Source organism: Sus scrofa, chromosome 4, assembly GCF_054392235.1.
Source record: "Sus scrofa isolate SSC_HxYL_T2T_F1_AM1 chromosome 4, Sscrofa_HxYL_maternal_Yorkshire_Landrace_v2.0, whole genome shotgun sequence".
Classification (NCBI taxonomy): Eukaryota; Metazoa; Chordata; class Mammalia; order Artiodactyla; family Suidae; genus Sus; species Sus scrofa.
Genome location: NC_139386.1, coordinates 114,842,137 through 114,859,529, shown reverse-complemented (window position 1 = coordinate 114,859,529; position 17,393 = coordinate 114,842,137). Strand labels below are relative to the sequence as shown.

The 17,393-nt window shown below is 57.0% G+C and overlaps 1 protein-coding gene across 1 annotated transcript; it reads left to right on the top strand.

Moving 5' to 3' along the window:
* Positions 1 to 879: 879 nt before the first annotated feature.
* On the top strand, positions 880 to 11,717 carry CYM (chymosin). Its single transcript, XM_021090799.2, has 9 exons — positions 880 to 967; positions 3,554 to 3,704; positions 4,491 to 4,608; positions 5,713 to 5,831; positions 6,599 to 6,798; positions 8,902 to 9,015; positions 9,956 to 10,100; positions 10,687 to 10,785; positions 11,431 to 11,717. Exons 1-9 carry the CDS (start codon positions 906 to 908, stop codon positions 11,566 to 11,568), a joined length of 1,146 nt encoding a protein of 381 aa, XP_020946458.1. The 5' UTR covers positions 880 to 905; the 3' UTR covers positions 11,569 to 11,717.
* Positions 11,718 to 17,393: the final 5,676 nt, after the last annotated feature.

The window sequence follows — 17,393 nt, the reverse complement described above, 5'->3', positions numbered from 1 at the left end:
CTCTGTTTTCCTTTTTGCCCTAATTCTCTCCCAGGCTACAGGCCCAAGAGCATACGTGGCCCACCTGGCCAGGACCCTGGGACCTTCTACTCATCACAACCGCCTGCATGTGGGCCTCCGAGAAGCTCTTCCGGGTCCTCTGTGTGTGGCTCGGATGCCTAAGTCCTTCCTCGAATGTGACCATCATGCCGTGACTTCCTCCTTCCTCTTCGTGGGTGGCACACGCCTGCCCTCCCCGTTCCCGTTCCCAGGCCCCTCAATTGCTCATGGGATCTGGCAGCCACCCCCTCCCCTTCCCAATGTCCTTCTAACATGGAACCAAGGGACACAGCTCTGGGGTGCAGGAGGCTCGGGCCTGCAACTCTCTTAGACAGAGGTGACAGCTGGAACAAGCTCTCTGGGCCTCAGATGCCACTTGGGGGGTAGAGTGAGTGCCCCCTGGAAATCTGGGCTGGGAGATGGCTGGACAGGGCCGGCTGGAGCTCCTGATGTCGGACCTGGGGTTGGGAGGCAGCGAGGGCGGGAGGGGGCCCGTTGGGAACAGGGCTCTTTGCAGACCACAGAGTGGGACCTGAGATAGGGCCCAGGAGGTGGCCCCACCTGTGTTAGCTCAAGAGGTCCTGTTTGAAAGGGGAAATCAGATGAGGGAGGCTCGGGTGACATTTCTTGGCCTGACGATCGGGCACGTGTACCCTTCAGCTTTGAAGTCCCCAGGGTGGGAACTTGGGGCCCTTATCAGCGCTGGTGTTTCGCAGCCTGGGTGCTATCTTAATGTGTTTGTGGCGTGGCCTGGAGTTAGGGGCTATCTCCACAGACTGGGCTCCCTGCCAGAGGGAACCCCGCGCCCTCTATAAAGCCGGTGGGAGTGGGCGCTGGCTGGAGCGGCAGTCGGGCCCAGGTCCAGGATGCGGTGTCTCGTGGTGCTCCTTGCGGTCCTCGCGCTCTCCCAGGGCAGTGGGATCACCAGGTGGGCGTCAGGTCCCAGGGGAGGGGACAGGCTTCGCATGCAACCTCGTTGGGCGGGTCTCTCCCTGGTCTGCCGCCATCGGGCCCCCTGGGGCATCCTCGAGGTGAGGCTGCAGATTCCCAGGAGGAATCGATCCTGGGCAGCCTTAGCTTTGTATTCGGGGACCTTTCCTTCTAAAGCGTTGGCTCCTCCTCAGGGTGTGGTGGCCAAGAACAGGGGTCGGACAGGTGGCTGGGAGATTAAGGGCATGGCTTCTGGGGTCAAACAGCCAGAGATCTGGTCCCCAGCTCCATCACTAACGTAACACACGCTTGTAAAATTAGGAGGATGGACGCGTCCATCTCAGGGTTGTCGTGAGGAGTATACGGGTTAGTATTTGTAAAACGCCCTGAACAGTGCCTGGCACACTGTGAGGGCGATGTAGGCACCTGTTAAGCAAAATAAAGGCCCCTGCTGCGCCATGTCCTTGGTGGGCAATGTTCTCAGGTTCTTCTCCAAAAATAACTGATACTGATTGAGCTGCTTGCTACTAGGTCCTGACCTATCCAGTCACCAGCCTTCAAGCGTTAGATAGATGTTGTTATTTGCATTTTACAGATAAAGAGGCTGTTGTTCAGGGAGGGTCCCTGAGCTGCTCAAGGCCGCAAGGTCAGAAGTGGAGGAGCCGGACTTGGTCCCAGGGGCACTGGCCCTCTTGCCATGACAGCACACTGCCGCTGGTGCCCAGGCTCAAGACGTGCTGAGCCCTGGGCCTGGGGAAACCTGAATCCAGGCCTGGGCAGCAGGGTCCCTGAGATGAGTCTGGTGCCTTTGACCAGTGGGGACTGCTTGTGGGGGTCCCTAAAGTGAAGTCCTTCCAGGAGCCAGGCATCTGGTGGCCTCGGAGGCAGGAGTGGGGTGGAGCTTTCCGTGGTGGTTGGAGCCTGCGTGATGCTCGTTTCTATGGAGGGAGGCTCTCTGGGCTGCGCGCTGGGATAGGACAGCTCAGCAGAGTCACCGCTGCTACTGTGGGAGTCACCAGGCCCTCAGCCCGTGGATCCTGAGCTGATCGGGAAACGGAGTTGAGAAAGCACTTGGGGCTTGGACGTGGGAGGGACACGGGAACGGGCAGCTGTGGGCTTGTTCCCTGGAGTTCAGTCCAGCCTCCTTCCTTTTGAGCCAAAGTCCTTTTCTCTCATCAGAGACAAGGGCTGAGAAATGTCTGGAGAACTTTCCATGTACAGATCAGGTCCCAGCTGAAGTCGCATGTGAAGGCTGGGGGCAGGAGGGGCCAGAGGGGAGACCTCAGTTCCCATGCTAGGCTGTTCCACGTGGGCTGCGTGTGGGATGTGGACAACATGAGAAAACCCATTTTCTTTATGGGTCTTAAACCCATCACCATCTTATCCCTCTCAAAGCACGTTCACACCTGTAGCCTCCAGGATCCTGAAAACAAAGCCACAGAGGTGGAACCATGTGACTAAGAGCTGGGGGTGGTGGTGAGGGCTGGGGAATCACACTCTACAGCCCTTCCATCTGCAGGAGAGGAAACGAGAAGCCAGAGAGGTTAAACCACTCGGCTGGTCTGAGGCAGGGCCCCCAGAGTGGCCGGAAAGAAGAGGTAAGCTGTTTTCCAGGGAAGAAGCTGCAGCTCAGAGGGTCTTAGGGAGCCAGCAGGTGCCGGAGACGGGGTCCCAGGCAGCCCTGCTCTTCCCCTTCTTCTTCTTCTTCTTTTTTTTTTTTTTTAGGGCCGCTCCTATGGCATATGGAGGTTCCCAGGCTAGGGATCTAATCGGAGCTACAGCTCTGGCCTTTGCCAGAGCCACAGCAACACAGGATCTGAGCCATGTCTGCAACCTACACCACAGCTCATGGAAACGCCAGATCCTTAACCCACTGAGCGAGGCCAGGGATCGAACCCGCAACCTCATGCTTCCTAGTTGGATTCGTTAACCACTGAGCCACGACGGGAACTCCTGCTCTTTCCCTTCTTGATTCTCTTGCTGCTCATCTTCCGACTCTACCATGGCATCTAAACTCTGACAGAAGCTCCAGGGGAACTCACGCTCTGTGCTGAAACCTTTTGAGGAATTTCTACCCCCGTTAGGCTGCCCAGAGAGCAGAGAACAGGGGTTAGCAAAGGAGCATTGGCATAGCATGTCCCAGAGCGTGGGGGGCACCATTTTCCTCCCCAGACAGTGTGTTCCTGGAGGGTAAGGACTGTACCCTTTCCTCTATAGTGACTTCTGGGCCGCATACAGTGCCTGGCACATAGTAGGTCCACGGCATGAATTTGGAGACTGAATGAGAATATGCTTAGTATCTTTCAAAGCTTGGAGCTGCAACCTTCCATTAGTGGGTTATAAAATACACCGTTTGAGTCTCCACCAACATTAAAAGAGAGAGAAGGGAGTAGGAAAGGGCAGGGAACACTGTGTTTCGTCGGCCGACGTGGCTTGCGAACCTACGGAGAGCACAGTTGTCCCTTTGGGTGAGGATACAGAAGAGAGGCAGCAGCTTATGGAGCCAGAGTCTCTGAGTCCTGCTTGGGGGCTGGGCAGCCCTGGGAGATGCCCGCCTCGTCCTTAATTCTCCCCCTCTCCTCAGGGTCCCTCTGCGCAAAGGCAAGTCTCTGAGAAAGGAGCTAAAGGAGCGTGGGCTCCTGGAGGACTTTCTGCAGAAACAGCCGTATGCCCTCAGCAGCAAGTACTCCAGCTTCGGGGAGGTGGCCAGTGAGCCCCTGACCAACTACCTCGATGTGAGTGGCTCGGCCAGCCTTTTGGTAGCGCTCCCCAACCAGGGTGGGGGACGCCCCGCCCCATCCCTCTTCTAGAAACCATGGAGCCCCGGGGGCTGTGAGGCTGTCCCCTGCCACTGGGCAGCCCCCAGGCCCTGCAAAACCCCTCCCCTCGCCCTCAAGGGTCTAAGCTCAGACGGCCTTTCTGAAGACAGCGACCCGCGGGGGTGCACGCTCTGTTCTCAGATCCAAACTCACACCCAACCTCACACTCGTCTCTCTGGGCCCAGGGACTCTGTGTATGAGGCTGGGCTGGACGGGGATGGAGCCCCCGCTGTGCCCTCTTCCTTTCTGGAGCCCGTCTCTCTGTCCTCTGTCACTCTTGCCCTTGTTTCCTTACCCAGGTCATCCCCACCTCTGCCCAGCCCAGTCCTGGCACGTGGGGAGAGCTGGAAACGGGGTGTGGCTGGGACAGCTTGGGTCCGGGGCCTGTACCCAGCTGGTCACCCCCCCGCCCCGCCCCGCCCCTGCCCATCAGGCAGGCCTTACGTTTTGGTCTCGCCGTCTGTTTGGGGGAGCTGATTCCAGCAGGGTTGTGGAGGGGGCGGGCAGGGGTGGGAGCCCAGTGTGGGGGCCAAGGATGGAGAACCCTCCCCTCCCCAGGGACCCTCCTTTGTGTCTTGCGCCTGGACCCACCAGGTCTGTGGGCAGGAAGCCTGGGGCCTGGGGAGCTGAGCGGGCTCTGTGCTGAGTTCCAGCCCTCGCCCCACAGTGCTCTGCCCCTGACCTGGCTCCGTCTGTCCTCAGACTCAGTACTTTGGGAAGATCTACATCGGGACCCCACCCCAGGAGTTCACCGTGGTGTTTGACACCGGCTCCTCCGAACTCTGGGTGCCCTCTGTCTACTGCAAGAGCGATGCCTGCCGTGAGTGACCCTCCGCCCTGCCCACTGCCCCACCCCTGCTCTGCCAGCCGTGGTGGGGGGCACAGAGGAAATTGTGGGTGCGCAGGAGAGTTTGCTTGGACATGCCCAGCCTCCTGGGTGTGTCCTGTCTCCCCGTTCAACCTCCCATCTGGCCACAGACTGGGAAGGAGTGCACATCATACGTCTATCTCATAAGGCACCAGCCAGAAATGAGGGAATTTTGTTTTTGTGGGTTTTTTGACTTTTTTTTTTTGGCTGTATCAGGAGCCAAGGCAGACTGCTTATTCTCCTGGGTCCCTGGTTTTTCTTTCTATAAAATGGGGCTATGACATGCCAGTGGGAGCTGGGAGAATAAATGGAGAGATGATGAGTACATATTTAATATATGTAAATAATTTATTTCTCCAGCAATCCCATGAGGTTGGTGTGTTTTTGAGTTTTTTTGTTTGTTTTGTTTTGTTTTGTATTTTTAGGGCTATACCCTCAGCATGTGGAAGTTCCTAGGCTAGGGGTTGAATCGGAGCTGCAGCTGCAGGCCCACACCACGGCCACAGCAACATGGGATCTGAGCCACGTCTGTGACCCACACCACAGCTCACAGCGATGATGGATCCTTAACCCACTGTGTAAGGCCAGGGATTGAACCTGCATCCTCATGGATGCTAGTTGGTTTCCTTACTGCTCAGCCATGTCCTTTTTTTTTTTTTTGGAAGTTGGTGTTTTTATTCCCACTTCCTAGCTGAGGAAACCAGGGCTCAAAGAAGCAAAGAGACTCTCCTGAGATCACAAAGCTGGTAGAAGCTGGTCCCTGGAAACCCCAGAATGGCTTTCTTCTTCCTTTCTTTTGTTTGTTTGTTGGGAAGCTCTGAAGGTAGCCCTGGGGGTCAGAAGGTGGGTTGAGCAGCAAAGAACAATTGTCTTGACGGAGCTCTGTGGGATCCAGAGAGTTGCTCTTGGCATCAAGAGGGTGCTCATTTTCAGTAAAGAGAAGGGTTAGGATTTAGGCCATATTCTTATGAGGCCGGTGAGGACTCGGCCCTGGCGGGCACTGCCAAGTGACAAGAAGATGCAATGGGCCCCCCTCACCCTGGGTCTGTGTTCCAGAAAACCACCACCGCTTCAACCCGAGCAAGTCATCCACCTTCCAGAACCTGGACAAGCCCCTGTCCATCCAGTACGGCACGGGCAGCATTCAGGGCTTTCTGGGCTACGACACCGTCATGGTGAGTGGGGCTTCAGGCCAGCCAGCACTCGCCTTTCCGCCCCCCCAGCCACTTTCCACCCAGACGCCCTGGCTCAGGGCTGCACCTGGGCCACTGTCGAGAGGCCAACTGGGTCCTGCCCCTGTGGGTGGCCCAGTGGGGAAGGACTCTGGGGGGGATTTCTGCCCGCAGCCACCTTGGGCTGTCCCTCGCTCCCTTCCCCGCCTCCCTCCCATGTCATCCCTAGAGTCCCAGCCAAGCGGCTTCTCTGGGTCCAGTTCCATCTTCCCAACCCTTTTTTCTCTTGGCTTTGCCGTAGTTAGTCCAGAATCCCGAGCCTGTGCTCAGCGTCACACGTGTGATCTCATTTTAAATTTAGCTCTTCCAACAGCCCTTTGGGGAAGATATTCTTATCCCCACTGTTCAGAGGAGGGACCGGAGGCTCCGATGAGCTGATAACTTGCCTGGAGTCACACAGCTGGTGACAGTGGGAGTTGAATGTCTGACTCATATATCTGACACTCTTTGTAAGTCCTGGAATGGCATCTGTTTTCAAGTCAGGGAGCATCTCGGCCCCCTGGACAAGGGCGCCCCTTGCTCCTGCCTCATCGGTGGGTTCCCTCATAAACCACAGCCCTGGGCTGGGCTTTCCTCCTTTAGGCTTTTCGGTCTTAGGCTCCTCTGACCTCTGCTGCCTGTAGGAGGCCAGGCGGCCTCAGACACGGACCCGGGTCCTCTGCCGGTCCTCTGGCCATAGGCCCCTGGTGGTCACGCTGCCTGTCTTGCAGGTCGCCGGCATCGTGGACGCCCACCAGACCGTGGGCCTGAGCACCCAGGAGCCCAGTGACATCTTCACCTACTCGGAGTTTGACGGCATCCTGGGGCTGGGCTACCCCGAGCTCGCCTCTGAGTACACGGTGCCTGTGTTTGACAACATGATGCACAGGCACCTGGTGGCCCAGGACCTGTTCGCGGTTTACATGAGCAGGTAGGAGCTGCACCTGGCCCGGGACGGACTGCCATGGCCCGGCAGGGCCCGGCAGGGCCCGGTGGCTAAGGCACACCCACCCCTTGGGGTGTTCCCCAGTGTCCGAGCAAACCTCTCTTGTTGCCAGGCACCTCCCACCTCTTGTCTGAAGGTCCCCAGCATGGTTGTTGATGCAGCCAGAGTCCCCTGGGCCAGAATTTGACTTTCCTTTCTGGCTTTTAAAAAAAGAAGTCTGGGGAGTTCCCGTTATGGCTCAGCAGTAGCGAACCTGACTAGTATCCATGAGGACGTGGGTTCGATAACTGGCCTTGCTTGGTGGATCCGGTGTTGCCGTGAGCTGTGGTGTAGGTCGCAGACACGGCTCGGATCCAGCGTTCCTGTGGCTGTGGCGCAGGCCGGCTTCTGCAGCTCCGATTTGACCCCTAGCCTGGGAACGTCCATATGCTGCAGGTGTGGCCCTAAAAAGCAAAAGTAAATAAAGAAATAAAAAAGGAAGTCTGATCCCATCTCTGCATTGGGGCTTTTAATGTCTTTTTTCCAAAGTGGCAGGCCTGAGTCATCATTTGCTGATGCCACTGAGATTCTCAGACTTTTAGGGCAGGCCACCTTTTCCTGTCAATATGCAGGACACTGAGGCCTGGGAGGGACAATCACCCTGGGAACTGGCGGATGAGGCTCCTGACTCCCAGTCCAGGGTTGCCCATGCCACCTGATGGGTGCAGCCTGGCTCGATGGAGGGGTGGATGTAGGGCATGGAGGAGGGGACCGCACCCAGGAGAAGGAGTTGGGTGGCTGAGGTCAGGGGAACCCAGGCAAGGGGCAAATAGGTGCCTTCATTCATTCACCTATTCATTCATTCATTCACTCATTCATTCATTCACTCACTCATTCATTCATTCACTCACTCATTCATTCATTCACTCACTCATTCATTCATTCACTCACTCATTCATTCATTCACTCAGTTGACACTGATGGGGATACATCAGCGAACAAGACAAACTGGAGTTAACGTATTAGCAGGGGAAACAGCACACAGTGAGGCACACAGCCCTGATGACAGTTGTGCTGAGGGCCGGCCCTGCAGGGAGATCTGGGTGCACGGAAGCCTTGAGAGTAAGAGGAAGCCCAGTCTGATGAGGTGTGAGTGTGAGGGTGGCCCGGAGAAGCTTCACTGAGGCTAAGAGGGAGCTGTCCAGGGGAGACAGGCAGACATGGAATTTTAGGCAGTGGGGATGGCATGTGCCAGACCTGGAGGGGGCCTCGGGACCAGAGCTGCAGGGTGGGAAGCAGGTAACCTACAGCGTGCTGATGTGTCCTGACCGTGAGACAGAGCCTCAGAGTGGGTTGAGGCTGGGGTGGCAGCTTTAATCCAAAGGACGTGGGACCCTGTTGAAGACCCTTCCCCTACTTGTGACCCAGGGGCTGGGAGCATTTCTGGCTTGGGTGGTGGGAGGCAGGGGCACAGTGCCCGGCTGGGAGCACCTGAGAGTGGCCTGGGCAGAGCCTGGTGGTCACATGACCCGCATGGAGGGTTACTTCCTAACCTCTCCCACGCGGTAATGGCCATGCTTTCGGTGCCAGAGCTGCCTCTCCTTGGGGGCGGTGGGGGGGGGGGACACCGCAGATCTTAGAGAGAAAGGATGCTACAGCTGACACAGAAGAATAGCCTGGAGTACTAGGGGGGCTGGGAGAACTTTTTTTTTTTCCTGCTTTTTAGGGCTGCACCCGCAGCACATGAAGGTTCCCAGGCTAGGGGTTGAATCAGAGCTACAGCTGCCAGCCTACACCACAGACGGAGCAACACGGGATCCGAGCCTCGTCGGCAACCTACACCACAGATCATGGCCATGCCAGATCCTTAACCCACTGAGGGAGGCCAGGGATTGAACACATGTCCTTGTGAATCTTAGTCGGGCTCGTTCCTGGGAACTTCCTGGGAGAGATCATCTGAAGCTTTTGGGGTGGCGGTGGGGTTTGGGGTCAGGGTCTGAAGTGCATCTGCCGGGAGGTGGGGGGAGGAGGGAGGGCTGTGTGGGGCTGGGGTACTTCCTCCCAGAGCGGAGGAGTTGGCGGCCACAGCGTGCCTTTCCTTGGTTTCAGGAATGACGAGGGGAGCATGCTCACGCTGGGGGCCATTGACCCGTCCTACTACACGGGATCCCTGCACTGGGTGCCCGTGACCATGCAGTTGTACTGGCAGTTCACCGTGGACAGGTGGGTGAGCAGTAGCCATGGCCCCGCCTGGCTGACTCCAGGTGTAGGCATATGAGGGCCCGGGTGTCCGTCTGGTACCTCATCAGACCATCACACTTGAGTCTGAATTAGATGCTCCAGGGCCAATGGCCTTTGTCAGTGAGAACACCCAACATTTCCTTAACTTTATGAATCAGACTAGCGTGCTTCTCCAGCTCTGCTCCCTGCCAGGCACTGGTGCTGGGTGAGAACGGGACTGCCCGTTTATTCCTCACCAAACCCTGGGAGGGCAGCGCCGTGACTCTCCTCATTTTGTGGTTCGCTAACATCGAGTTTGAACCTCACTTCCACGAGGAAGTCAAGGAAGGGGCGCTGCTGCACCCAGTTTGCAGACGGGAACGCCTGAGTGCAGGAATGTTGGGGAACTTGCAGCAAGTAAATAGAGCAGGAAAAAACTTGAAACCAGATTTTTGGGCAACTAGTGCAGTACTCATTCCACTCCTTAAAAAATGTGTGACTTCATTGTTTCATTGATGTTTCTGTCCCATAGAAGGCAGGGCACTTAGAATAGACTTACAAGGAGATCCTGCTGAATAGCATTGAGAACTATGTCTAGATACTCATGTTGCAACAGAAGAAAGGGTGGGGGAAAAACTGTAATTGTAATGTATACATGTAAGGATAACCTGACCCTCTTGCTGTACAGTGGGAAAACAAAACAAAAACAAACAAACAAACAAACAAAAAAAAAAACAAAAGAGAGAGAGAAGGCAGGGCAGCTTCTATTTAGCCACAGAGTTGGGAGAAAATGGTTTCGGGTCTTTGCTCTGAGCTCAGAAAGGGTCTGGGGAGGCTGGGCTTCCTTCCTGCCAAGGATCCTGGCAGGGGAGGCCAGGAGGGACCCAGGGAGGCAGGGCTGGAGGCTGGATGCGCTGCGAGGCCATCCTGTTTCTCTCTGCAGTGTCACCATCAATGGTGTGGTGGTGGCCTGTAATGGTGGCTGTCAGGCCATCCTGGACACGGGCACCTCCATGCTGGCTGGGCCCAGCAGTGACATCCTCAACATCCAGATGGCCATTGGAGCCACAGAGAGCCAGTATGGCGAGGTGAGGCCGGACCCTTCTTCCCACCTCCCCAGACCCCTGCCCCCAGGAGAGAACCCCTTTGCACCTGGAAGAAATGCCAAAGGAGATGGGGAGGGGCCCACTGCCCTGCGGGGGTGGGATTCCCTGGAGGCCTTCGGGGCGCCCACTTGCTATTGGAGCTCCCACGTCTCACGTAGCAGCTGTGGTCTGACCTCTGTCCCCAGGGAGGCTCATACATCCCTGACTCTCAGAGCTTTGATGCCCTCTGGTCCCCCTCCACTCATGGTCTCCCCGCTGCCCCCTGACCGCTAAGAGCTCCTGACGTCCTTGGGAGCTCTGGCTGGGCATGGAGCGGGGACACGGACACCAAGCCCTCTTTGTCTCCCATTAGAGTCTGTCTCTGGGCTGACTGTCCCCTTCATGTGACTCCTTTGAGGTTTGAGCACCTCCTGGGTGGCGGGGGGTGGGTGGGTGGGGTTCCTCTGAGTAGCGGGCCCCTCCCCACTGCTTGGCGCCAGGGCAGACGAAGAGGTCCCGTCTGGGACTTTGCCTCTGGCAATCAACTCACACCCCTGCCCTTCTAAGAGGCCCTCTCTCTGGTCTCCAGTTTGACATCGACTGCGGCAGCCTGAGCAGCATGCCCACCGTGGTCTTTGAGATCAGCGGCAGAATGTACCCCCTGCCCCCCTCCGCCTACACCAACCAGGTATGAGGCTCCCCCAGCCCCTTCCCCCCGCCCGGTGATGGGTGACACGGCCTAGATGGAGAAAGCAGGTGTGCCCTCCTACCAACTGGCCCTTCGGAATGGGGCCCTGTTGTCCTTGGGCCTCATCTGTGGTGCCACAGCCTCATCTTGGGAGAAATGGAGCCCAGAAAGGGCAGAGCCCAGTGCCTGGCGAGTGGGTGGAGTGGGCAGGACAAGGTCACCTGTAGGAACCTCGGTCTGCTGAGCTAGCTCCTGAGCCCTGGGGCTGGGGCTTTGTCCAGGATTTTTCTTAACAGCCTGGACTTTGTGGGGACTGGACTGTTGTCTCCACTGGCCTTCTGGCCTTGGTCCCAAACAGGCAAAGCCTTAGGCCCCAGGCTGGTCATCAGGGGCCACAGGGGCTGAGAGCAGGAGGGTGGGGGGCAGGCGGCTGGGACCACCAGGTGATCCTGGATTGTGGAGTCTTGATTTCTTCATTGTCGAGTGGGTGAGTCTGATACTTGTATGCTTACCTGAGAAGTGATTTCAAGGATGCGAGGAGATGATAGATGGGAGAGTGACAGGAGGGAGGGGACGGGAAAGGCCTATCCTCAGGCGCAGCCACAGGGGTTGGGGCCAGCTCCATGCCACCCTCTTCTTTCCCAGGACCAGGGCTTCTGCACCAGTGGCTTCCAGGGTGACAGTAAGTCTCAGCACTGGATCCTGGGAGTTGTCTTCATCCAGGAGTATTACAGCGTCTTTGACAGAGCCAACAACCGCGTGGGGCTGGCCAAGGCCATCTGAAGGCACCCTGACTACAAACCTCGCTGTCGCCCCCCACCCCCGCCACGTACACACATGTACACACGCGTGTGCGCGCACACATTTATGCATGTACACACATAAATGAGGTTTTGGGGTAGGTGATTCTCAATAAATACTACATTCTGCAATGCCTGGCTTTCTTTGGGTGGTGAATCCCTGCCCCGCTGGCGGGGTGGGGGGGGATGGATGTGAGTCACGTGGTGTGTCGGGCAGAGCTGGGGCCACAGGGGTGGGGGAGGGAGGGGACGCTGTGATGGGTGGAGACTTTCGCGGGGAATCGGCCATTTCAAGCCCAGGCCAGGTTTTAAAAGCAAGACCTGTCTGGCGGTCCTGTTGGCCGCTCTGCATCTTTCTGGGGAAAGAGCACGTAGGGCGGGGAGACCCGTGCAGGAGGAAACCAGTGCCTGGGGAGCAAGGGCTTGGCGTGGGATTGAGTAGAGATTATTGGCCCCGTGAGAGCAGCTCAGGGGCTCTGCGGAGGAAGGCCTGGCTGCCGTCAAGAGAAGGAGGTTAGTGGAATAGGCAGAGGGCACCCCGGAGGTCTGAGGGGCCTGAGGTTGCCGATATGTTGGGGAGGAACCACCGCCCAGAGTCCCATCCTCCGTCTTAGAGGCGCCACACCTGACCAGCGCCCGGAGAGCGGCTGCGTGGCCGGGGACCCTCCGCTAGGACCCCAGATGTCAGTGAATAGACCACTCGTGCTCCCAGGTCCCCGCAGCCCGTCCTGAGGTGGAGAGAGGCCGCACAGGAAATACAAACATCACAGGGGTCAGAATGAACCCCCAGGGGCGTATATAAGAGGTTTTTCTCAGCCACGCTGCTGGGAGGAGCTGTGGGGTCCAGGCAGATCAGCCTCTTGGGGAGACCCCAGCGCTGGGTCCCTGGACTGTGCTCGGCTGCGAGCCGTGCACGTTGGCTCTCTCTTTCCTTTCTCTCTGCACCCCTTCTTTTTGACATTTTTTTTCCCCTCCAGGGGACAGTACAATCGGCTAGGCTTCGCTTTTCTAAACCACAGCCAGCCTGGCCCCTCCATAGACAGACCGAGCTCTAAGCCTGGATGGGAGCTGAGCTCTCGAAGGCCTTAGGAGGGGGCGGGGCCGGGTCAGTACCTAGCCCCGCCCCCGCCCTATCCGGTCACCCCGCCCACAGCGAGCAGAGGGGCCGCAGAGTCAGGTGGCACGTCTCTGAGAGCCTGAAGCTGCAGGCTTGCCTGTGACACTTCATCAGTGGGAGCAGAGGGGGTGAGGGGGAGAGGGAGTGAGGGGGTGGCTGTTCTCCACCAGGAGCTGCCGAAGGGGTCCTGTTGACAGGCCCTTCCGGGGGCATCTCCTGGGGTCTTTCCCAGCTGTGCCCAAGGACAAACGAGCTGAGGGACTCAGGGCAGTGAAGAGGCTGTGGCAGGGGCTTTCTGGGTCTTTGGCGGTGCACAGTGGTCCCCGGCAGGGAAGGGGCAGGGCTGTGGGGTGGGAGATGACGTGGAGGGGGGCGGCCTCAGGCAGCATCCAGGGGGAGGTGAGGGGTCTGGGGTGGCCTGGGGCAGAGGAGGAGGGAGAATGTCCCAGGACTTGGACGACGGAGGGCAGCCTTGGAGTTTGAGGTTTCCGCGGTCAGGGAGACAAGCATGATGCCAGGGAGTAAGTCCTGGCATTAGGTGGCTTCTTGAAGCCTCACTTATCTTCCCTAAGACCAATACTGCCTGTTTGCCAGGAATAAGACAGAACTGGGCCACTGTCATTATTTTTAGGCTTTTTGTAGATTAAAAGAAAAAAAAAAAAAGCTGAACACGCTCACAAAAACTGTTATATTTCAATGGATTACACCTAAATGGTATTTTAAACATCCAAACCTCAACTGGAGATCATGGAGAAAGTTTTTAATCGTCATATTTGCATTGATAGGATGACTTTTGTAAGTGAGAAGCTTGGACCAAATGGTCCCCCACAGCAACCTCCCTCCACCTCCCAGCCTGCGTGGTGCCTCTCTCCCAAGAGGGTGGTGACAGATGGGTGAAACAGCGCCTTCCTGGGGCTGACGGGCCTTGCCAGCCTCAGTCTACTCCTGGGATTTCTCCTGGCTGCACAGAAGTCTCCGCTTGGAATGTTCTCCACGCTCCCACCCTTTTGCCCAACCTTTCATTGTCCTTCGAATCTCCTTTGAGTCCTGATCTGGTCAGGATGCTCCTGGCCAGGCTGGGTTTGGTGCCCTCTTGTGGCCTCTGCTGGGCCCAGCACTTTCCCTAGGGTACGCTTGGTATTTTTATTTTATGGACCGGGGCTCCCCAAGGACAGACACTGTGCACCTGCCTTTGATGGTTTGGCGGCCTGGCTCATGGAATACCCCCTCATGTATTGCTGAATGAATGAGTGAATGAATGAATGGCTCACTCATCCTTATACCTCTTGATGCTGATCCCTTCTTTCTTCTCCATCTTTCTAACCACCTGCCCTCACTGCACACTCAGGCCTGCTCTGTATCCTTCTCCCTCCCACTGTGAGCCTGGGAGGACCCTAAAGGGGAAGAAGGGGCTGAGCTGCCTGCAGGGTTTTAAGTTTCTGCCAGGAGGCCCATATGGGCTCTGCTTCAGTCCCGGCTCCCTGGGGGTCTGCAAGGTGACAAAGGGGCCTTGGATGGGGCATCTGCCATGTGCTTGTCAAGAGCCAACCTGGAGGTCAGTGAGGAGCTAAGATGCTGGGAGGGACCCTGCAGGGTTGGTATCTCCCCCCAGTGCTGCCTGCTGACCAGAACCAGGGCCAGGAGGGGCAGCTGAGGAAGCTCGGTGGCCATTCATGTCCAACCCCATGCACCTGCTGCTGCCTGTCTGCTGCCAGGGCCACACCCCATACCCTGCAAGGCTGGCCTCTGGGCACTTGTTCATGCCATTCCCTTTGCTTGCTTTCTCCTGTCCGCTCTCTCCAGCCTGTGAACTGCTCCTCTCCCTAACGTGACACCCCCCACCGCACCAGACTGCCACCTCCCAGCTTCCTAAGTGCCAGGCAGGCAGGGACCTTCACGACAGCGTTTACGTAGCCTTTGCGATTCCATTACACGTAGGTCTCTCTGCTCAAGTCCCCGAATGGACAGCACAGCATCTTTCCTCTCTGAACCCTCAGTGCCCAGGGAACTTGCTGGCACACTGTGGAGGCCCAGAAAGGCTTAGGCCTTTCGATATGAGCAGGCATGTCTCTGACTGTGTGGCGTGAATCCTAAGTGTGGAGAAACAGGAGCTCACGAAGACGCCAGGGTAAACACCCGCACACCCACAGTCTCCAGGCCCTGCCTGCCTCTGCCCCAGGGTGTGCCCTGGTCTGGCCCAGAGAGGCCTCAGGCCCTGTTTCCAGCTCCTCTCCCCTCCCTGTCACTCATTTTCCTGCCAGTTCTTCTCATGCGAATGAGAGGAAGCTTTGGCCAGAGAGGCGCTTGGAAAGGAAGTCTTTGAAATGGAAATGTTATGACAAAATGATGGATTGTTGTCTGAGCTGTGCAGTTTGTTTCTTGCTTGCAGCCGCAGAAGGAAGGAGAGCTCTATCCCGGGAGCCGTGGAGGTTGCCCTGGCAAGAAGCCCTAGACAGCAGGAGGGGCGAGCCAAAGGCACACCCGGGCAGGAAGCAGCAGGCTGCAGGACGGTGGGGTGAAGGAGAGCCTGGAGCAGGCAGAGAAACACAGCCAGGACACTGCCCAGTAGCCCTGGCTGGGCTGGAGCCCCCACCGGCCAGGGGGTGCAACACCTTCCTGCTGAGGCCTGAAGAAACATCTGGTGGGTCCTTCTGCCAAGGCCACACCCACCACCAACCCATGCTGTTCCCTTTGCCCGATGTCCCTTTCTCCTTGCTGTCACCTGTGAACTGCGCTTCATCCTTCAAGGCCAGCTTACACATCCCCCTCTGAGAAGCCGCCCGCACTGCACGGGATGCCACTTCACCCAAACCCTCTAAACCGCAGGAATGCCCATGGCTGACCCCTGGCTGCTTAGTTTCCTTCAGGCTACTAAGAATTGTCATCTGTTTTGTTTATTAAAAAATATGTTTTGGAGTCTCTCTTGTGGCTCAGCAGGTTAAAGAACCGACGTTGTGTCTGTGAGGACATGGGTTTGATCCCTGGCCTCGCTCAGCCGGCTAAGGATCCTGTGTTTCTATGGAGGGGCGTAGGCTGAAGCTGCAGCTCTGATCTGACCCCTGGCCAGGGACCTTCCATATGCCACAGTAGACATATAATACACACAAATATTTTTTTGTTTTGCTTAGTTTTTTCAGGGTCGAACTTGCAGCATATGGAAGTTCCTAGGCTAGGGGCCAAAGCTGCTGACCTACACCATAGCCACAGCAATGCCAGATCCTTAACCCACTGAGAGGGGCCAGGGATCGAACCCACATCCTCATGGATGCTAATCGGGTTTGTTTCCACTGAGCCACGTTGGGAACTCCTATATACGTTTTATGTATACTTTTTTTCATGTACATGTGTTTTGAGTACCTCCTGGGTGTGAAGCTCTGCTCTATGCACCGTGTCCCACTGTGAATGCAGCACGAGGAACCTCTATCCTCACGGAGCTGTGGGGCTCACAGACCTGGCAGACAAGAAGTGTGAACAGTGCAGCCTGTTGGATGGTGTTCAGTGCCATGGGAGAGAGACGGGCGGGATGACACGAGACTGCTGTGGGAGCCGGCTGTGCTCTAAAGCCAGGTGGGAAGGGAAGGCTCCAGGAGGAGGTGACCTTTGAGCAAAAACATGCGAGAGGCAGGAAGGCCTGTGGCTGTAAGGGAGAGCATTATAGGCAGAAGGAACAGCGTGTGAGGTTTTAATCAACACTTAACAAGTAGAAGTTACCAGTAAACAAATACGGATATGTTATTTTTTGTTTAGGACTTTCTGATGAGATGACCCTGTCTTTGAGGGCAGGAGTCACATCTCAATCCTTTTGTCGTTCATAGCACTTCTGTGTTTGATGCAGAGTAATTGTTCAGTAGATGTATGTTGAATGAATAAACGGACTGAACGATTTCCTCTCTAAACATTTCAGCGCGGGAGGGCTGCTCAGTGCTTGTCCTGGAGCGCCCTCTAGTGGCCGAATCTCAAATGCCAGCCTTGGACGCTGTCAAGGGTGCAGCGTTCCTCTTTCCCACCCCAAGCCAACCAAACAGAAGAAGGTATGGCGCCCATTCGGCCTGTGCGTCCAAGCCCCTGACGTGGGGCAGGGATTTGCACAGAGGAAAAGGAAGCGGGCTTGGCACCTGGAAACCTCGCCCCCTCCGCTGGTCTCCGGGTGAGCCCTGGGTGGCTCATGGAAGCCAGTCCCTCCCTGGGGCAGCCCATGACAGGCTCCCCACCCCCTCTGCTACTCCAGCTGGGCCACCTGGCCTTCACCAGCCTCCGGACGACCTACAAAGGGCCCCAGATGAGGTGTCACCTCTACAGTCCGATCTCTGAGAGTGAAGCCAGAGGGCAGCCCAGAGCTGTGATGAGATGGGGCGGCTGGGAAGGGGGACTTGTCGCGAGTGGGCTGCACAGAAGCTCAGCAGGGCTCCAGGATCCAAAGTGGGCCAGGCAGGCTGGGGAAGAGGCACTGAGTCTAGGATTTGCCTTTTAGCTTTGGCAGCGTTGACTACCTCCTTTGGTCGCTGGGTGGGCAGCCCCCAGCATCTAAGGCCCTGGAGCAGAGGGCTCTGGTGTCAGGCCTCTTGGCCCTGCATAGGATGTCCGGCAGTGGGAGCTCTAAAGGCCAGGACTTCTGTCTTTGATGAAATAAGACCTACTCCTCCAAGTTCCTATTGTGGCTCAGAGGGTTTAGAACCCGCCTAGTATCCATG